Genomic DNA, 22,274 nt, shown 5'->3' with positions numbered 1-22,274 from the left:
CCCTAAAGGAAGCCATGTTCTCAGTCAACGTGTCCCAAAACTCTCCCCCCCCCTTTCTTCCTCCACCAGTTGACTTCCCATCCCTACGTATGCACCTTGGCTGCATGTTTCATGTGTATGGAGTTGTTCATGTAAGATTTCATTTAGTCCCTTTTAGTATTAACATTTTAAAGATATACTCAATGGTATAGCATGTGCCAAAATTGCTTTTGTTTAAATGTTTGTTTTGGTTTATTTGAGATAGGTTTCTGGCTAAGTAACCTTGACTGCTTTGAATCACCATGTCCCCTTCATTCCTTTTTATAGTTCAATAGTTCCATTGTGTGGGTAGATTTCAATGTTTATTCATTTACCAGTTGATGGACATCTAAACTGTTGCTACTTTTTGGCTGTCATGGCAAGTGCTGCTATGAACATTCATTTACAAGTGTTTATTTGAGTTCATGTTTTCAATTCCTTGGGACATACGCCCGGGATGGAATGGCTCAGTCATCAGGCAACTATTTTTAACTTTTGAGGAGCTGTCAAACCTTTGTAAAGTGGCTGAATGATTTTACATTCCCACTAGTCAACTAGACTTGTTGTTTGGGCATGTTCTTGTCTGTGGCCATCCTAATGGATGTGAAGTGGTGTGTCACTGTGGTTTTGCTTGCAGGTCCCTAATGACTGGTGTCTTTGAGCTGCTTCTCCTGTGCTTGCTGGGCACATCAAGGAGCTTTTAGGAAGGCGGGGGCAGGCATGGGGCAGTGCAACCTCCAGAGTGGCAGCCGAGGGGTTCCTGTGGATGTGTGGTTTTGAGAGGTAGAGAGGGAATGGCTGACAGAATTGTAAAAAGGTGAAGGCCTAATGGTGGAGCCCTGGACAGAGCTGAGACTTGGACTAAACATGGAAGATGATCTTCAGCCTTCCCCCTCCCTCCCATCTCCTGTTGGGGTTTCTTGTTAACTATAACGTTTTGCTACCAGAGGATAGGGAGCCCCTCTGTGAGTTCAGAGATCAGCTAAGGGCTGCCCTTGTGTATTAGCATGTACCTGACATCGGTTATTAAATTGGCTGTGGTTGTTTGGGGTAATTCCCCTTTTATCATTACCACTAGAGACACACAGTGAACATACTTTCTAAAACAACTTCTATACCACTGAGAGAGGATTCCTCTTCTCTTTCGTTCTCCCTCCTCCCGCATCTCGCCTACTTTCCTTGAGGTGAATTTTCTTCCCCTTTCTAATCCTGAACCATGTACAATCTGGACATACATGGGATAGATAACTCAGTGTGCCGCAGCAGGGTTGCAGAGAAGGCTCCAGTCTGAATGTGCAATCAGATGCTAGCGTTTATCTAGATCTGCCTGGTGAGAGAGGCGGCTTCTCCTTGGAACCATGGTGCTGTATTTGGATATTGCCCACAGCCATTACACAGGGTGGTATCCCACTTGAGGTGAGCTGTCGCCACACACACACACACACACACACACACACACACATACACAGAAAGAGAGAGAGAGAGAGAGAGAGAGAATTTTGATTTTTTTCCCCTGACCACATCCCATGAGCTCTGGAATGGAGCCATTGCTGAAGTTCCATTCTTTCCTACTTCCTCCCTGTCAGTTTTGTTAATCTGTAAGATCCGCTTCTTTTTCCAATAAGGCAACGCTCACCGATTCTATCTTCCAAGCGATGTCTAGCTATGCTTTCTGCAATGCTGGGCTTCCAGGCTTGCTTCTTGCCAGGCCACTCCCTTTCACAGCCTTCACAGCATGGTGGTGGGAGGGGCCCGAGGAAGGGCAGTTCTTCCAGCCTCTATCTCCCGCCAGACTGAGCCAGGAAAACTGCTCTGCAGAGGAAGCAGACTGACGCTGGAATGTCCTGATCCAGCACACCAAGTCCTCAGTCAGGGCCCCTGAGGGAATCTGGAAAGTGCCCAGCTGCTTTTCTGCAGCTGGCCCTGGGGAAAGGCCCTGCAACAGCTGTGCGCCTTTGCTTGCTCTTCATGTTGGGGTGCATATGCATCTGGCCTTCGGTTTTGGTATGGTCTCTGTCGCTCTCTCTCCCTTTCTTTGAGACAGAGTTTCATGTAGTCCAGGCTGGCTTCGGGCTTGCTATGTAGCCCAGTATGATGGTGAACTCCTGGTCCCCCTGTCTCTGTCTCTGGAGTACTGGGATTTCAGGTGTGCATGTGACACCACACCCAGAACTTCATGAAATGCTCCGTCAAATACTCGACTAACTGGGCTATATCTCTGGCCGGATTTCTCCCATTTTTGCCATGTAGGGATGCGCTTGAGTCATAGTCTTTGAAGATTTTGTGAGAGCAGGCTACCTCTCTTAGCAGGGTCAGGCTGCTGAGATGCCAGAGTAGAATGTCTCTGGTGTACTTTCTGTTCTCAAGAATCTCATAGTACTTGTGGGATGTGGGCTGTATGACAGACCCTTGCTTCTCCACTGGCACCTGAGGTCCCATTCTTTGGCTAGTAGCCAAAACCATTCATTCATATATATATATATATATATATATATATATATATATATATATATATATATATGTATGAATGGTCTCCTCAGTGAACTAATACATCTATCTTGATTAGATCCTTTTAATTCTTTATCATTTGTGATAAGAGCTCAGGGAAAGTGAGGAGACTATGTCATGTCCAGGAGTACTTTGGTTTGCAGAGGGTTCTAGAAGATGAGGGCCTGTCAGGGCATCCCACACCACACATAACTAAACTGCCAAGCAAGAGGCTTGCAGGAACCAGTGTCCTGATAAGGTGTTGCTGATCCTTTGGCAAGTAGAAGTTGGAATCTGCTGGGAAAGTCTTGGCATGAGGTATTTGTTTGGTTTATTGATTCCAATTCACCAAACATCTACTGGGCCAGGTACAATTCTGGCTGCAGGGTCTTCTTGTTCTCAGAAGGCTTCTCTGGAGAGGAAGGAGAGGAATGATGGGTGGCATTACCCGTAATTCTGTCTTGCTCACCAGAGAATTCTTCCAGAAGCCTTCCGATCCAGGTGGCACCCTGAAGCCCACAGCTTGTCGTCCCATGTAGGCGACCCCGAATGGCTCAGGGAGACGCCCTGGAACTCCACTGAGTCAGCGCATCCAGTTCAGGATCCTGTCACGGTGCCACCACCCATTCCACTGGGAGACAAACAGCTGTTGGAATGGAAAATATTTAAAGCCTCTTTAAAAAAGCGAGGAATCTAAGTTAATGCCATTTTCAAACTGAGAGAATCCTCTTCTGTTGGCAGGCAGTGATGTTTCTGAGAAACAGATTTTCAGAGAGGTGTTCAAAGTTGGAGCAGCTTGGTCCTAGTGTTCCTTGGTCACATAGCTTCTCCAAGTATGGCAGGAAGATAATTTATCACTGGGTTTCCTGTTCAGCTGGAGAAAGTAGCATGCAAGGCTACTTGCATGTATGAATGAATATCTCTCTTTCTGTCTCTCTATCTTTCTCTCTCTCTCTAGAGATATAGATATAGATCTAGAGATCTATATCTCTCTATATGTCTATATCAACATATAGAGATATAGATCTCTCTCCTTCTCTAGATCTGTATCTTACTCTCCATCTGTCTGTCTCTATCTATCTATCTAGATAGATAGATAGATAGAGAGAGAGAGAGAGAGAAATAATCTGAAGTATAAAAGGCATTCCCACATTCCCATTTTGACAGTTCATGCAGAAGTGTTTCAACCCCTCCCCATTTTAATTGATTCAGAGAATGTATTCTGGCAACAATAGGTGATTCTGACTACCTAAGAATGCAGCAGGCATTCTTAGAGCTATGAAAATGGACAATAATAGAACCACCGCAGCACTAGAACATTCTGATGTACTATCAAGAAACTTTAAAGCAGCATGTGAAATAGTTCGCCTATCTTGGCTTATCCCTGAAGGACCAAGTTTGTACCATTTTGAGTCTAGAAGGCCAAACGTCAAGAGAAGCATCAGTTACCCGTGTTTTTCTAGAAGGTCTAATTCACAGCAGGCCCCTGAAAGTTACTCTTGTAAATTTCTCTATTTATTTTTTAAGAAAAAGTCTCCTATATTCAGTCTACCCTCAACCTGGCTACATAGCCAAGGATAATTTTCAACTTCTGATCTTCATTCTTCTCCTTCCTGAGGGCTAGGTACAGAGGTACCACATCTGGCTTGAAGCTACTTTTATTATGCAAGCTTTAAATATGAGAATACCCGGATTCAGAAAGGTGAGAAGCTTACCTGAGGCTCAGCAAGGGAAGAGGCAGGACTTCCTTCCATGTCACTTAACTTTCAGGTTGAGAGCCCCCTAAATGCAAACCTTCGCATTTGCATCTGGTCACAGCTGTGGGTGGAAACAGACTTAGGGTCTTGAAATAACATGCATTTACTGCCATACGCTTCTGGATTTTGCAACACTGCTTGGCAGAACAACACACATTTGCGCAATGAGCGGTTTCCTGAGGCTGTGACATTGCACTTAACATGTTAGAAATCTCTCTGTGTCTGATATCCTCCTGTTCCAGCTCAAAACATGCTAGCATCATCCTCTGGCTCCATGAAGCCACTCCGTCCAGTCATTTGCATCATTTCTCTGCTTTGTAGTAACTTCTCCTTTCGTAGGTGCCCACAGCTATTCACCCGTGTGATTTGCACCAGAAGACAGTAGCCGGCTTGGCTTGGTACCTTGTTAATATCTGTCACCGGTTGTAAGAATGAACGGATCTGGCCAAAGAAAAGATAATCAGATGTCTAGTCCATGTTTTTCCAGTGTGATGGGTATTCATTAGCATGTTATATGTGAACAATTGGGAAGAGAGGTTGGGATTCCTCTTTCATTAGCCCTGCAAATATGTCAGGATGCCAAGCCTAGGATGTATGAGCTACAGCTAGACTAGGGGCTGTGTGGGGGAGTCTTCTTGTGGGACCAGGTGTGCTTTGAAGGATTCTTTGGGAGATCTGAAGGAAGGATTTGGCTCCTTGTTTCTCACATCAACAGCCCCGTGAGGTCTGTGCTCAGCTTTAAGTAGATTAATGTGGCTTAGACATACATTATTTCTTTTGATTCTGGGATTCCTTTGATTACAAGATGCATTATTGATGTCCTAACGGTGCTGGCAGAGAAAGCAGACGTTGAAGTACATTGACAGGAATACACGTTCTGTGTCAGATGTGTGCTAACCTGTGAAAATATGGCCATCAGAGAGGGAGGAAATGAGACAATTAAGAACATAGCCACACTGAGTGGCTGCTGATGGAGCGAGGCGTGAGCGTGAGTGGGGATGATCTGGCCAGCTTCTTAAAAGTCCTTTTTAACATCTAATATCCCAAGTGCGGGATACATGCAATAGAGTTGTCTCTCCTGAGGCCTAGCCTGCTCCAAAGGGTCGGTGAGATTTAAAGGAAGGAAAGGACTTAGAGATATCTAGGTGTCCTTTTTTAATTTCTGATATTTTTTTAATTTCTGTTGTGGTAAGAAACACTCTGGCAAAACTCATCTTGGGGAGTAAAGGGTTTATTTCATCCTACAGTTTTAGATCACCGTTCTTTGTTGAGAGAAGCCGAGACAGGAACTTGAAGGCAGGCAGGCCTGCTTGCTCTTCCACACAGCATTGCCTCTGACCAAGCCGCTCACTTCAAAGCTGAGGAAGTGCAACAGGAACCATGGAGCTTGCTCCATGGTTGCCTTATACTCAGCTAACTTTCTTCTTTAGTGTAAGACCACCTGCCCAGGGAATGGTTCTGCCCACAGTGGGCTGGGTCCTCCTACATCAATTAATAATTATGATGATCCCGAGTGGACACGCCCACAAGACCAGTCTGACCTGGGCAGTTCCTCCATGTAGATTTTCCTTTCAGATGACACCAGGTTTTATTCATTAGTCATAAAAACTAGGAAGATGCTCATCCTGTATTAGTCTGTTCCTTTCCCTGTGAGATACAGCAACAACGGAGCCTGCTCTCGGGTTGTCATGAAATTAAAGAAGTTTTTGTCGTGTGTGATATACATACTTGCCACACAACACATGCTGTCCTTGATATTTAAGAAAAAAAATGTTATTTAGGCTGTGAGGGTTGAGATGGAACAAGAGTGGTGCCTCTCATTGCCCTAGCCTGGTGAGGACTCATCATTGCAGAGTAGCTGACGCTGGGCCTGAACGCTGCAAGGAAGCACTCAGCCACAAGGCTTTCAGGGGAGCCAAAACTGCCCATGCAAGTTCTTCCCACACTGTTTTTCCTGTCCTTGGACTGAGTGGAGGCTGGGACACTGAGGTGTTATTCCTGTAAGGTGACTTGCAGGCCTTGGAAATAGCATCCTGTCTGTCACTGGGGCAGGGATCACTGGACACCCAACAGGATGAGCAGTCACACGAAGCATGTCCATGCTGCTGATCTTGATGACAAGTTGCTAAGTCAGCCCTCCTGGCTGCAGGTGTCATTTCTATTTCGGGGTTGTCACCATAGCGACAGTTACTTGTTCTATCACCTATTGGCTATGGGTCATTGGCTTTGTCTACATAGAAGCTCCCTTAGTGTCAGCATCTCTAAGCCTACCTTGGCAGGACCCCCCTGCATTCAATGTTGCAGTGCTGAGTTCCAATTACAGTAACTACCTAGCCCTCAGGTCCTACTGGAGCTCTGAGCTTTGAGTGTTGGAGCCCTCAGCTCATAGTGTTACAGCTCCGTGGTAGAGGGAAACAATAATTTTTGGTGGCTTTCAGGAATTCTGCACACTCAGCTCTTCACAGTCCCCGCCCTCACTTTCTGGAACGATTCAGCTGCTGCTACAGCAGCTATATACCTATCCTTGGGGCTGGCAACCCTGGGAATTGTCTGCTCTTCTTCATGCTATCAACTTAACTTGCTCTTCATGTGGCAAAGATCACAGGGAAGCAATAAAACCGTCAATGAGGCCTTGTTAGATCCTGGACTGCAGCGTGAGTTGCGGGCAACATAGGGAGGGAGTAGAAGGACACTCCATTGGACTGATCTCAGGATCGCTGTTTCTTGTAAACAGTTGTACGGAAGCCCTAGTTGTCCTGGGTGGGGCACCTCCCTGCCAGATGGAAGACTGTTGTGAGGATGTTAGGTGGCTGTGGTGGAACCACAGTGAATCATTTGAAGCTGTCGTGACAGAGCCAAATCTCTTCAGTCATTGGATGGTGTCTGGATTTGCCGTGTCTCCCAGAACAAAGCCCGGTTGGAATAGTTACCGTGGCAGTTGTGATAGTTCCGGTGACTGGAACAGAGTCTCTCTGGGGCATCTGGGGCTGGTTCAGGGTCTTATCTGGGCATTGGTCATTGTGTCGCTGTCCCCGAACATTCACAAGGCATTTAAAGCTCCCTCGGCTGTCTTGAGGAAAGCCCCAGGAACTATCTAGGGAGTGTCTGTTTGGTCAGCCTTCGTGGTGGCTGTGGAAACAGTGGGGCTGAGGTTTAGTTGCCACTACCCCCGACAGGCCTTCGGGAGTGGCACCAATGTCATTCACAGCCTAGCAGGACTTGGGAAGAGGGAGGAAAACACTTGTGATCTAGCTGATGTTCTGGCTCAGCCCAGAGCAGTTACAGGTTCTGCCCTAAGTAGCTAACGCCGCAGCCAGGCATGAGGGAAGACTGGCAGCTATCAGTCAAGCCAGGGAATTGCCTGCAACGGACAGCTTCGGTCATTTAAAACAACAAAACAAAGAACAAACAAACAAAGAAAAACTCCCTCGAGGAGTACCTACATAAAAAGATTAAACATGAAATGGACTGTGTTCTTTCTCAGACCTAATCTAACCGCGCCTTAACCTCAGCCCAGCACCTTAGCGAAGGATGGGGCCTCCCTCTCCTCAGCCACACATCTGCCCTCCACAGGCAGTTCTCACACTTTATGATCGTTCTCCCTCCTAGCAACACTGCATCATAAATGTCATCATTCCTCTCTAGGCGGGTGCTGCTTGAAGCCAAAGGCAGAGGAAATGTAGGCTATAAATATGAACGATGAAGGCCTGAAGCAGAGCGATAGGGAAGACGCGGCCCCCAGTAAAGGGACTCGTACCCTGCTGTGCCTCTTTCTCCCAGGGGAGGTGTGCTTTTGTTCCCTCGTCCTGGTCAGAGGGCTTCATCATGGAGCTACCTCTAAGCTTGGGAATGGACGGGAGAGAGAGGTGGGTGTTGCTTGCTGTCCTTTAATGGGGCTGAGAGGCGTCATGATCTGCCATCTGCAAGCTGGTAAAGCCGAGGTCAGTGATGGGGTTCAATTTGAGTCTGGAAGCCTGAGGACAAGGAGACCTAAGGTGTTGGTCCTAACCTGAATCAGAAGGCCCAAGAACAAGGAATTCCGGTCTCTAAGGACAGAAGAAGATGGATTTCAGCTCAAGCAGAGAGCAAATTCACCCCCGTTTTTTGCTTTATTCAGGCTCTCGGATGGACTGGATGAGGCCCACTGACCCCAGAAACACCCTCAGCAGACACAACCACGTACAATGTTTTTCCAGCTGCCTGGGCGGGCAGCTCTTAGTCGAGTCAAGCTGACACATGAGACTGGCCGTCACACTGCTCATTAAGGGGTCGTTTTCGTTGTCATTCATGCCACAAGAGTTCAGAAATGGGGAAACTATTGGGTCAGGAAATTCTGAGAATGCTTCGTGGAAGGGGTGGTGCTTCACCCTGAAGAAACGAGTTGAGCGGCTGAGAAATGGAAAGGAATAATAGCACAACGCTGTTTGGTGTGTTTTCTTTAAGCCCCTGGCTTTGTCTAAGCACAGCTCCCACTGAACAAGAAAAATCGCGTTGGTAAATAGGAACAGTGTTTGACATGGTTTGATGAGCGGAAGCAATTGTCTGAGCTGTAGCCAGCTGCAGATAACTCCAGAGTTCACGACATCCTTTCTGAAAGGATGTGAATTCAGTGTCTGTGAGGCACCCGTGAAATAAAATTCAGCTCCTCCATGAGGATTGGCACTGGAGAGAGTATATTTGTAATTAATATAAGTATTAATTATTTAGGTTATTACTAATGATTTTTATTGAGTTAATAATTAGAAACTATTCTGTGGCAGAATACTTGGTATAAACAACTTAAGGATGGAGGCTTTATTTTGGCTCATGGTTTCATAGGGTTCACTCCCTGGTTGCTTGGTCCTTTATACTCAGGCGGAGCATTGTGGCAGAGAAGTTTCTGCACCTCATGATGGACAGGAGTCAGAGAGGAAGAAAGGAAGTCCCAGGATGAAGTATGAACTTCAAAACCATGTCCGCAGCCACCTGCTTTTTCTAATTAGGCCCTATCTTCTAAAGTTTCTACCACCTTCACAAACATTACCAACATCGTGGGCTCCAATGTTCAACAAATGGTTGCATGCATGTGTGCATGAATGAGTGTGTGTGCGTGTGTGTGTGTGTGTACAATGAATATATGTCAGTTTTGGGGTTGGAAAACTGGTTTAGTAGTTAAGAATGCTTAGTGCTCTTACAGAGGACCCAGGTTCAGTTCCTACCACCTACGTCAGGCAGCCTACAATTGCTTGTAACTTCAGTTCCAAGGGATTCTATGTCCTCTTCTGACCTCGGTGGGTACCAGCATGCATGTAGTGCACATAAATTCATGCAGGTTCATGCACACATACACATTAAAAGATCTTTTTAGAAACCTACCCATTTGTTAAATAGTATGAAATGGTTTTTTTAAAACTTATTTGTGGTTCTCAGCCACTAAGAAAATCATTTTAATTGAAATGTATTATTTATCTCACCTTTATAAAAGCTAATCTCAGAGAGGGGAAAAAACAGCCTTAAAATTAAAACGGTATTTATCGTCAAGCATTATGATATTAAATGCTTTTTGTTTTATTCCTTAGTAGTTTTCCTGATCCCTTTGAAAGGAAATATCCTCTAAAACAAAATCAGTCTCAGAGGATAAAATGGTCTTAATGTGTGTGTTGAGCTTTAGAGCCGTGTAGGAGACATTTTTAGCTTGTATGGATGCTGACCTCGTCTTAGGAGGTCATCTCCAAAGCAGCGGAGTGTCGTACCTCACAAAGCTCTTTCACACACATCTCTCTGAAGATCTTCAGTGTGTACTGAGGTGGGCGGGCTAGGGTAGAATTATGGCCTTGTTTCACAAACAAGGACCTAAGAACCTGAGAGGCTAACCAATGAACGTGGGGTTCTGAGAACCCATCAAAGGACAAGGCTGAGGTAGTGAGTGGACCAGGACTCATGTAGCAACATGTGGAAGACTTGTGTGTGCAGGGAAGTATGGCTGCAGTTTATTTATGTGTTTTATCATCATCTTTTTTTTTTGAGCAGTCTCATGTATCCCAGGCTAGCCTCAGTGGCCTTATGTACTAAGAAAGTCTCATGTATACCAGGCTAGCCTCCACTTCCTTATCCAGCCAAGGATGACTTTGAACTTTCTGATCCTCCTGCCCCTATCTACAAAGTGCTGGGATTATAGGTGTGCATGATTTCTGTGGTGCCAAAGGTCAAACCCAGTGTTTTGTACATGTTAGGCAAGCACTCTACCAACCGAACCACATTCTCAGTTCAAGTTTTTGAACCTGGGTCCAGAATCTGGTTCTTCCATGCACTGTCTCAAGCACATTGTTTTTTTGTTTGTCTCTAAGTCTTGATTTTTCTCTTCTATAAAGATGACTAATCATTTGTCTTGAGTATTTTTGTGAGGGTCAAGTTGTCACCAGGTAGGTGGACATGCTACAGGAATAGCTGTGCCATCCTAGCTGTGCTGTGTGCAGGGTTTCATTTTTTTTCCTAACTTGTAGTCCTGCAGATTGGTATTTATAAACTAATATTCCCATGTCTATTGGGTTTAAAGATTCATATATTTATTATTTCTTTTGGTATGTGTGCACTTCTCATGACATTTTACATGCATGTGGAAGTCGGAGGACAACTTGTGAGAGTTGGCTTTCTCTTCCTGTCCCCTGTGGATCCCCTGAATTCAAATTGTCAACATGGTAGCAAAATGAGGCCAATAAAGTGGACTGGCATTGCATTAGTAATTTACATTCTTGTCATAGAGCAGAGCTCCTTAAACTTTGTCCACCCTGACCCTATTTCAAGTGAACAATTTTAAAGCAACCTCTGTTGTGTAAGTTTATAAAGCATGTATACAAATAAAACCATACATTTATTTTTAAATGACCAATTATTAAAGGGGAAATCAATTACGTACACTCATGACATGGATGTACTTGCTTGTTTTTACTTGAATTAAGTCTTGGTTGAATACTTGAGACGGAGCGACATAGAGCATCTTCAGTGCTTTTCAGAGCTGATCCATATTTCACTTTTATAATTATCAACCCAAGGAATAATGCTCTCATAGATACACAGTACAAAATAGAAGACGTATATTTAAGGCTGTTTCAGAAATTGTTGGACATTCTGCCCTGATCCTAAGTTAAAATTCATGCAACTATGAAACTCATGTCAGCAATTTGAGCAAGGTTTTAAAAATCAAACATTCTAATACAATACAGTCCAAAGGCAGACAAATTTTGATGCCTGAGAGCTGACTGTAGGAAAGTAGTGAAAGCCCTTATTTTCTACCCTTAAACCGCTATACTTTCATAAGAGCACTAATTTATAGCATACAAGTGGCCTCAAATGAGAGCGGAGGTGTTTTAGTGGCCTTCATCAGTGTGAGGGCTTGCCCAAACTGTGCATGCTGTATGGTCAGAACTAAGGATGAAGACGAGCAAGACAAGGGTGAGGGCTGCAAAAAGCACCCCTGGTTCATCATGCACTCGATTTTGAAATCGCTTTTGGTAATTGAATGTTCAGAAACTTACTGTTGCTAGATTTTTCCCTACCCCACTCCCCACCCCAGGGACGGCCCACATTTAAATAGCTTTTGTTCTAGAGCACCAAGAAACCACTGAAAAGTGGTTAGCTGGGGGTGGAGAGGTGGGGGATGACACTATCAGATTCCTAATTATTTTATCCTGCACATCAACTTGATTATGAGTCTTGGGGCTGGAGGGAGGCTCAGCAGTTCAGAGCACTTGCTGCTCTTGTAGGAGACCTAAGTTCAGTTCCCACCATCCACATCTGGCAGCTCACAACCTGTAACTCCTGCTCCAGGGAATCTGTTGTCTTCTTTTGGATTGGACTCTGCCAGAACATGTAATCTTGTGCACATATCACATAGGCACACTCATATACACGGCATTGAGACCTTAAATAAAAGATGGGAGTCTTATTCAGATTTGGGTTATAGAAGACAAATGCCATCTTTGACTACTAGGAAATTGAACAGTGGGTGGAAATTTGATGCTGTCAACAGTGCTTGATGCTGGCTGGGGCTGGGTGACAGACATGTGGATTTCATGCTACTCTTCCCCTGTATTCTGTATGCACTGAATGAGAGAAAGGGAGAGTGGTTTCATCATGGGAGACATGATTTGGTACTGAGGTTAGGTCAGTTACAGTGGTCCTGATGAGAGTATTGGGCACTTGCCCAGGGCATCAGAGGAGATAGAAAGACTGCTGTGGGCATGCTTCTAAGCACTAAGGTAGACATAAATTGAGGATGATTAGATCTAGGTTTGAGGGTGATGGTGGGGTATAGAGTTTCTGGTCTTAGATGGAGGTATCACTCTGAGTTGGGAATTCCCAGAGAAGCACCAAGCAGACCCTGTGGCTCATGGTTTTTTTTTTTTTTTTTTTTTTGTTTTGTTTTTTTAACCCACCTTTCTTTCCTCTCTATCTTGCACATACTGAAGCTGCTTTCTAATGCAGTGCCTTCCATCCCAGACTTCTTGCCTTCATTGCACTCGGCAAATAATTAAGCTTTGCTATGCATGCATTAATTAGAATCCTTTCCCAGGTTCACAGAGGGCTGTCCTGAAATCTGTGGGTTCATCTCCATCTGCTTTCTTTCTGAGGCAGGTTCCTCAGCTTTCCAGTAAGCACACAGCTGCACCTGTCTGTCTGTCTGTCTGTCTGTCTGTCCATCATACCTGCCACACATCGTTAGTTCATGTTTAAGGAGCCTGGGCCTAGAGAAGTTAATGACTTGTAAATTGCTCTCCAAGGCTGAGCCAGAAATAGAAGGCAAGAAGGTTCCTGAACAGTCTTGCACAGAGCTGCTCCGACGGAGGTGTCAACCCCACTGTGGGGAGTGACACATGCTAGCTGTCCACCCTCACAGGTCGACTGGCCACCCTAGGGAGTCAAAGCACTGTTAATGAGCACCCAGCCTCTATTGGTTGAGCACTTGCCCAGCCCCCTGGCTGACAGTGTCACCTTTTCTCCCCACACTCTTCAGGTTGTTTTCGGATGTGACGGCTGAGACATGAGATCTTCAGCCTCCCGGCTCTCCAGTTTTTCCTCCAGAGATTCACTATGGAATCGGTGAGTGGTCCCTGGCCCGCCATGTCTGGGAAACGTGTTGATGCTTTGGGGGTTCAGTGGCAGTAACACTGGCAGAGTGGTCATGTATTGCAAACATGCCCACTGCTCTTTCAGTGTTTGTAGTATGAGGGACCTCCAAAATCCACCTTTTGTTTCACATTTATTTATTTGTGCATGCATGTTTTATATCATACATGTGGAAGTCAGAGAATAAGTTTCTGGAGTTGGTTTTCTCTCTTCCACCATGTAGGTTCTTGGGATCCAACTTAGAGTCTCGTACTCAGTGGCAAATACTCTTACCTACTGAGCCATCTTGACTGTCTTTTTTTTTAAATGTTTATTTATTTATTTATTTATTATGTATACAATATTCTGTCTGTGTGTATGCCTGCACGCCAGAAGAGGGCACCAGACCCCACTAGAGATGGTTGTGAGCCACCATGTAGTTGCTGGGAATCGAACTCAGGACCTTTGGAAGAGCAGGCAATGCTCTTAACCTCTGAGCCATCTCTCCAGCCCCTTGACTGTCTTTTCTTGTTGAGACAAGATCTCATGCTGCCCCAGACTGGTTTTGACTGTACCACATAGCTGAGCATGACCTTGAACTTCTGGTCTTCATTCTCCTCAGTGTTGGGATTACAGGTGTGCATCGCCACACCTGGTTTATGTGGTGTAGGGGATGGGACCAGGTCTGTGTACACGGTAGGCCAGCACTCTACCAACTGAACTCCATCCCAACCGTTTTGCACGGTTTTCTATCATATTCATTACCTGTTGGATTTAATCCTAAGGAAATGTACAGGGTGGGGCAGGGTGAGGTGGTGAGGGTTATATCAGGAAGTGGCCAGGAATTACAGCCGGTGCTGCTTTAGTCAGGGGAAGTTCATTGGAGATAGTTGCATCCTGTCCACCCATCTGAACTGCTGCGTAGGAATGACTGCATTGGTAAATAACTCGCCTAGCTAGATTTGGAGTCATTTTCTCCGGCCCTGGGGCCCTTATGTATCCCCCACACCTTCTGTGTCATCCCTTCATGAAAGTAGGTTTACCCCCATTCGGCAGCTGAGACTACTGAGTCCTAGAATTGGGGCAGATGAGGGAGAGGCTGAGAAGTTCAACTTCAGGGGTCAATTAGAAACCTGACTGCTCAGGAAGAGCCCCAAGAAAACTGCAAAATCACGAAGGCTGACCGGCACAGGTTGATTTGCTGCCGCTGGTGTTGCCTGGAAATCCGTGTGGTGTGATGCCTGCATGCTAGTGTGCAAGGGAGTGGCTGATTCCTGGCCGTGCTTCAGAGTTGTGTGCTCTCTGTTGAGCCATTGACCTTATCTCTTACTTCTGTTCCTTATCTAGGAAAGGGGAGGGGTGATAAATATTTATGTTTCAGATTTTTTGGCACAGGTTAGAAGTCATGCAGTCGAGTGCTTGTATATGGTAGGTACACAGAATGCAGTCATTATTTCATTTATCAGGCCGAAAATAAATTTTAAGGATGGTTGGATAAGCAAACGTATTCTGAACAGGGCGCTAGGGAGCTAGTGAAATGCTTGCTATGAAAGCAGGAAGACTCGAGTTCAGGTCTCCAGCACCCGTGCAAAAGCTGAGCAGTGCCAAGGCTGTGTGCGGTTGTAACTCCAGTGCTTGGGGGCAGGGGTGAGGTAGAGATGGGTGAACTTTTGGAGCTTTCCAGCCAGCCAGTATAGGCAGCTATAAACCAGATTCATTAAGAGAACATGTCTTAAACATGGTGTGCAGAAATAACTGAGAAAGATGTCTGGGCATAAAGCTGTGACTTCTGCAGGCACATCCATGAGCATGCTTAATAAACACACACACACATATATGCACACACGCATACACGCTTGCATGCACGTATGCTCAAATATTGAACGGATGGGTAGTAGAAATGAGAGGGGCAATCAAAACTGAGGCTTTGGATGTGACCCAGACAGGAGGTGACAAGAAACTGTTTCCAAGGAAACAAGGCTGTAGATGTCTGCTTTCATAGGTTGTCTATTACAAGATTTTTCAAATCCTGTTATGCTTTATTGTGTTTTGTTTTTGAGGTCAGGAGTGCCATACAAAGTGGCATTGATTATTGTAGGTATCTTTTTAGGGCATATGCATTGTACTGTGGTTGTTAGAACTCATGGCATTGCTGGAATTAGGTTTTGCTATGAATGACATAAAACCTATGTTTTATGCTGTTGACTTTAAAAATGTAGGAAGTGGGAGCTGGGAGTTGACTCTGCAGTTAAAGCACTTGTGTGCAAGCCTCGGGATTGGAATTCGGATCCTGGAAGCCAGGTGACTGCTAGGCCCGCGTGGTACCCTGCTGGTAATTCCAGCCTTGGAAGATGGAGACAGGATCCTTGGAGTAAGCTGATCACCCAGACTAACCTCTTGGTGAGGTTGGTTTAACTGAGAAACACTCTGAATGAATAAGGCTTGAAGAAGGATTCCTGACATTAAATCAATCAATCTCTCTCTCTCTCTCTCTCTCTCTCTCTCTCTCTCTCTCTCTCTCCACACACACATCCACGCACACCCACACACAGGAACTTGCCCATACATGTGCACACTCATGAACATATACACACTATACACACACGGAGAATATATACAGATAGTGTGTATATATTCTCTTCTCTGAAAGTTCAGACACAGATGGGGAGGTGCTGCAGTAGTCGGTAAGGTCTCAGGCCATTTCTCTTGTTTCTCTGCTGTGTGGCTTTCTGTTCCCAAGGCTCTCTTATTCTCCCATGATGGCTGCTCTTTTTCCTGGCCATTACATTTACCAGAAGTAAAAAAAAAAAAAAAAAAAAAAAAAAAAAAAAAAAAGGCAAGGTATATATCTGCATATATCTTGTTGGCCAAAATCTAATTCTCTGGCTATACTTAGTTGCAACAACAACAACAACAAAAAAAAGACTTGGTTAAAATATAATCTTTATTCAGTGAGAATATGCTTACCATCTTCTTTAGGCATGGTACTACTTACTGAGAAGATAAGCTTTTTAGCCAGCCTGCTGGAGCTCTCATTGCTGGACACTAGTCAGGTGACCTTGAAAATCTAACCTTTCTGAGCCTCGGGATTTTCACCTGTGAAAACCCGGTCTCTGTAGCTCCGGTAAGTGCTCTTTTTTTTTTTTTAATATCTGTATGCCTGAAGGCCAGAAGAGGGCACCAGACCTCATTACAGATGGTTGTGAGCCACCATGTGGTTGCTGGGAATTGAACTCAGGACCTTTGGAAGAGCAGGCAATGCTCTTAACCGCTGAGCCATCTCTCCAGCCCCCGGTAAGTGTTCTTGTGAGCAGTGGATGAGCCAAGGCGAAGCTCCCGCCCCAGTGCCTGGTGCACCGTAATTACCGCCTCAACTTTTACCTTAAAGGCGGCTTAAGACTCAATTGCTTTCCCCGCCACCAGTGCCTACCTTCAGCCTCCCCTCTGTTAAGGCTGCTATTGCTTCTGCTGCCGCTGCTGTTGTACTGTTCTGCTGTTGTCTACTGCTTCTGCTTCTCCCATTCCCACAGCCTCTGCAAGTCCAAAGCTTCCGGTCGTGCTGTGACTCCTCCCACCGTGCCTCCTACTTCCGGATGCAGGTCTACTTTTAGTACCCTGTACTCACTAGCGCTGGCAGCACTGCGCTCCCTGCCTTTGAGTCTCTGTACTTCCCTCCATTAAGATGAGTCTAAAAGTAGCTAAAAGGGAGAGGATGTGACAGGCATCTGAGGTTCTACTGATCTCTTTCCTGACGTACGTGCTGGCTTCTCTGTGTGTAAAATCCCCCAAATGTGCCACTTAAGAACATAGAGGATTCTGTGTGTTTATTTTTATTATTTATTTATTTATTGGTTTATTTGAGACAAGGTTTCTATGTGTAGCTTTGGAGCCTGTCCTGGAACTAGCTCTGATAGACCAGGCTGGCCTCGAACTCACAGAGATCCGCCTGCCTCTGCCTTCCTAGGGCTGGGATTAAAGGTGTATGCCACCACCGCCCAGCTCTGTGTGTTTATCATATACTTCAGACAACAAAACGTGTCCTTTAGAGCAAGGGAGATATTTTAGGTGGTAAAGTGTGTGCTGTGTAAGTGTGAGTTCAAGCCCTTGAAGACCTGAAAAAAAAAAAAAAAAAAAAGACAAGAATGGTGGCACATATCTAACCCCAGGGCTCAGGAGGCAGAGATAAAATGATCCCTGGATTTGCTGGCCAGACAGTCTACCTAAATCAGTAAGTTCCAGGCTCAGTGAGGGACTTGCCTTAAAAATTCGGTGGAAAGGAATTGAGGAAGACTCCCAACACCTGCATACTGCACACCCCCCCCCCACACACACACGCCATAGATGACAAGGGGGTAGAACAGGAGTGGTATCACACCCAGCTGATTGCAAAGCCTGTGTTCTGAACTGTAATCTAAAGACCTGTATTTCTATCTCTCAGTTCCTCAGTTCCTTCTTTCTTTCACTGAAGGGACAGCAATCCGTTGCCCATTTCTTAGGTGGTAGGTGCTGGAGACTGGAATACAGTGTCCATGCAGATGGTACAGCTGTCTTGTGGAGCTCCATCTTGACGAGGTGTTAGAATAGGTTCAGTGTGGAATGCCCTGGGGCCCCAGAATAGGCCTAGGAAGCCGGTCTAACCACTCTGCTGAGTGATTGATGGGGAAACGTACCACATTAGTGGGCGATCCAGCTACGTGTGGCCCACGTTCAGCCATATAAAGCAGTGTTCACCACCTCTGCCAACAAATACTAAGAAGGGGTCAGCTTTTCTTGTCTTGGCTGTCACTGTCACAGTTACGAGCTAGTTGCCTGGCACTCCAAGCAGCAGGCCACACGGAAGCTGTGAATTCAGTGGAGGACAAAGGAAGGAGTGGAGACTTCCCACGCTGTTACTCAAGGCAGCACGGATGAATGAGCGAATGACAGAGATCGGAATCCATAGCAGGGCAGGTGCCATGCACTCAAGTGTGGTAGGAAATGAACAAGGGCCACTTCTTTTTGACACCATGCATGATACTAGCAAGGCAGGGAAACAGCCCATGGCAGCTATGTCGGGTTCCGAAACCAGCTGGTATTGTTTTCAGGTTTTTTCCTTCATGTGTACAAATGACCTAACTTGAGCCTGCAGCCCTCCGAAGCCAAGCCCTGGGAAAATCCTCTGCTTTCCAAATGTCAAGGCAGACTCCGTCATTATCTTGCTGCCAGCTGTTAGCTCAAATTGAATTCCCCTGCATCCAGCTGATGTCCCTTTTTGGCCACGGGGCAGGGGTCAGGAATGTGTGCTGCACATGGACAGGAAACGTGTCCCAGAAGCCAAACACACAAGGCTGACCTCTCAACTCTGCATTTCTAACATAGCCAAAAGGGTCAGGGTGCCTTAGGGGTCTGAGTGTGAAAGAAAAAGAAATGCATGATAGAAAAACAGCTTTTAAGCTCCATTGTGAAAGGCCTTTTGATATCATTGAAGTAGCCTAAAATTCCTGCAGTCGCTTTCCAGCTCTGGCTGTTCCTCAGTTACAAAGGTTCAAGCTAGAAGGTTCTCCCCAAACCGAGAGTCTGGAAAGTATTATCCTGTCCCCCCTTCCCTCCCTCCCTCCCTCCCTCCCTCCCTCCCTCCCTCCCTCCCTCCCTCTCTCCTTCCCTCCCTCCCTCCCTTTACCCCTCCGTTCCTTCATCCATCCCTCCCTCCTTCTCTCCCTCCGTCCTTTCTTTTGCTGCAACATGCTGGGGGTGAGGCAAGGAGATCACGTCCCTGTAGGCTCGGAGAGTGTGGTCTGCTGATACCTGGCTCTAAACCCCTCATCTCCTGTTTCTGCAGTGTGTGTTTTCTTTCTCCTTTCCTGTAAGAACTCCATTCATACTAGATTTAGGGTCTGTCCTGCCTCCGTGACCTCACCTAAATGTATACCCGATTATACTTGCAAAGACCCTGATTTCTTGTGTTTGTTTGTTTTTGAGATAGGGTCTCATTAGCCCAGGCTGCCCCTGAACTTGTTACAGAGCTGAAGCTTGGCTTTGAACTCCTGAACGTCCTGATTGTTTCTCCCAGGTGTTAGGATTACAGGCGAAAGCCAACGCAACCAGCTTGCAGATCCTGTTTTCCAGTGAATGGCCGTATTCATGCGTGCTCGTAGTTGAGATTTGTGTATCTTTTACAGGCATTGCAGCACATTGCAAACATAGGCCATCACGCTTCCTAAGGCCCTGAGTCTGGCTTACCACCTTTCCCTCTTTCAGTGTTATCTTTGAAGGTAAAGGGCACACGTCTGGAGGGCGGCGCCTTAGGTTGCTTGAATTCAAGTGTTTCCTAGTTCTAGCTAAGAAACTCAACTGGTGGCTGCTCCCTTGTGGGAAGTTCCTGTGGGATTCCCCGTTGGTAAGAGGGCTCCTTCTTGCAGCTGTCACCAGTGCTGTTTGCATTCTGGGCTGAAAGGTGAAGTCATTGAGTTCAGGGGAAAGACCTGGACAAGGAGGCAATTCCACACTGACAGTGTAGGCCAATTGTGTGGCCTGGGTACGTTTCCTGGCCAGTCAGCCCTGGGCATCTTAAGTGCTCGTTGATGCGAGGGGCTCTTTGTGAGGACAGCCAGAACCAAATAATGTTGGCAGGATTACCTGGCTTATAGTAAGAGCTGGAAGCCTGTGCTGGGGTACGCCAGGGCATAGTATTCCTCTAGGAAGAGGCATCTGCCTGGCTCATGCTGCACAGTTCCCATAGCAAAGGCCCAAATTCACTGTGTAGGACTGAGCATCCTCAAAGCCTTTGGCCATCACTTCCCTCATGCATGTGTATGGGTTACAAAATTTTCTTGTTGATGTGACAAAATCCCTTCAAGGAGGGAGGGACAATAGCAGTCTGTCCTGTCCTCGTCCATGGGTCTGCTCTGAGAATTAAATGGGAAACAGCCTATGAAGGGCATGCCCAGCATCTGACATGTATTTGGTGCTCATTGAATGCGAATGGTTAGCATGGATCACCTGGTCTAAACCGTGGCACACTCTTCACAGGAAAAGAATGGAATTAATTATACAGGTGAACACTTCTTTCCCCCCCCTTCAATGTCTTATTTAAAGGGACTTGCTTTTTGTCCCTCAGCAAGTGTTGCATGGCCCTGAAGAGCCAGGTGGAAGATGAGACAGGTAGCCACAGGAAGCAGATTAGAAATCCTATGGATTGGGGTTGCCAACTTGGGATCCTCCTGAATGGCCTTGTGAAAACACAGATATCCTTGACCTGGCCTTCAGACGTAGAAGCTGAGAGCCCCCCACCATGTCAGACCTTTCTGGAGAGGGGGTCTTGGTGATCAGCTAAGTTGAGTGCCACTGGGGAAGACTACAAGAGGCAAAGGAGTGAAGAAAATGACAGACTAGGGCTATTACCATACTTCCACGTCTCATCTTGGCATTCCTGTCCCAGAACCTACCTAAGGTATGACCGGACAGGCGTGGAACCAAAATTATTTCACGTCTCAAAGCTGTGATACTGACATATTTCCTCTGGTTGGTACTGGTGAATGCTTTTTAAAAAATTCTTACTAGAATATTTAAATTGTGGTCAAGTATACATCACGAAATTATCACTTGTTTTTAAATGCATAGTTCTATAGTAGTAACTACAATCACACTGTTGTGTAACCATCACCACGCCCCGTTTCCAGAATGTTTGTAGTTTGCAAAACTTAGCTTCTGAGGCTGGGGTGTGGTTCAGTGGGAAAGCACTTTCCTGGCACGTGCTAGGCCCTGGGTTCGGTGGCAAAGCAATCAAAAGCGAGCAGACAGGCAAGGTTTTCCAACCTTGGCAACTCCGTTTCCATCAGATACTAGCTCCACATTCCTCTGTCCCCAGCCTGTGGCAACTTTCAGTCTGCTTTCTGTCGGTAAATCTGGGCATTCGGGATAGCTTGTATAAACAGAATTATACAGTATTTGCTCTTTTGTGACCAATTTCACGTAAAACAGTGTTTTCAAGGCTCATTAGTATTGCAACGTGGTCAGAATTCCCTTTTCAGGCTGAATAACACTCGTGTGTGTGTGATAGTGCTACCTTTTCTTTATCCACCGTTCCTTCACTCATGGACAGTGATTTGTTTGCACCCATTATGAGTAACTTTGCTGTGAATCTGCATGTATAAATATCTGTTGAAGTCTCTGTTTGTAATTCTTTGGGGTGTATACACTGAAGTGGAATTGCTGGGCTGTATGGTAATTCTATGTTAATTGTCTTAAGGAACCCCTATACTGCTTTCCATAGCAACTACACCAATTATATTTCCACCAGCACAGGCAAGGGTTCCTGGTCTTCTTTGCTGTTACTGTAATTTTCTGCTTTTACCGTAGTAGCCATTCTCATAGATGTGGAGACTTTCAGTCAGAACAATGCATGAGCAGCTTCACATTTCTCTTATGTTGTCTAGGCCAATTAAGCAATTCTGGGCTTTTATTTAAGCCCTAGGCATAGAGAAGAACAGACCTAAGTAATTGTTGTATGCTTCCTGCCTTCAAGACATTCAGGGAGTGTTGGGGGAAATAAATATGCAAATGGGTCATTTCAAGCCAATATAATAGGGCTGATAATATATCCTAGTGGGCTAATAATTTATAGATGCTTATGCCTTGAATGCAGACAGAAAAAGATAGTAGCAAATGTTTTGTGTCCTTAATTTTTACTGACTTCAGAGTCCCAGAATGCTTAGGCTGGAAGGGACTTCCCAGCGTTTCCTGTGACAATAGACGTGTTTGCCTGTCGTTTCTGCTAGCTATGAGTCCTTAAGAGGCATCTAGTGGATGGGGAAACTGCATTTTTAATGTCTGTTTAATTTTAATGAACTTACATTTAAATTCAAATGAGTTTAATTTAAATGGCTGCTGTGTTGGAACCTAGAGGAGACAGATATCATCTACCTCTTCTCACACCTAGGAAGCTGGTCA

The 22,274-nt window shown here is 45.6% G+C and overlaps 1 protein-coding gene across 1 annotated transcript in view; it reads left to right on the top strand.

Moving 5' to 3' along the window:
* The window catches only part of Asap1 (ArfGAP with SH3 domain, ankyrin repeat and PH domain 1), a 282,884-nt gene that overhangs the window by 24,182 nt on the left and 236,428 nt on the right, over nt 1–22,274 (top strand). The window contains 1 exon segment of the mRNA XM_038342734.1: nt 13,255–13,340. Coding sequence (XP_038198662.1) covers nt 13,282–13,340 — 59 coding nt within the window. The 5' untranslated portion in view covers nt 13,255–13,281.

This window comes from Arvicola amphibius, chromosome 9, assembly GCF_903992535.2.
Source record: "Arvicola amphibius chromosome 9, mArvAmp1.2, whole genome shotgun sequence".
NCBI classification, from domain to species: domain Eukaryota; kingdom Metazoa; phylum Chordata; class Mammalia; order Rodentia; family Cricetidae; genus Arvicola; species Arvicola amphibius.
The sequence above is the reverse complement of the archived record's forward strand: the minus strand, read 5'-3'. Positions and strand labels throughout refer to the sequence as shown.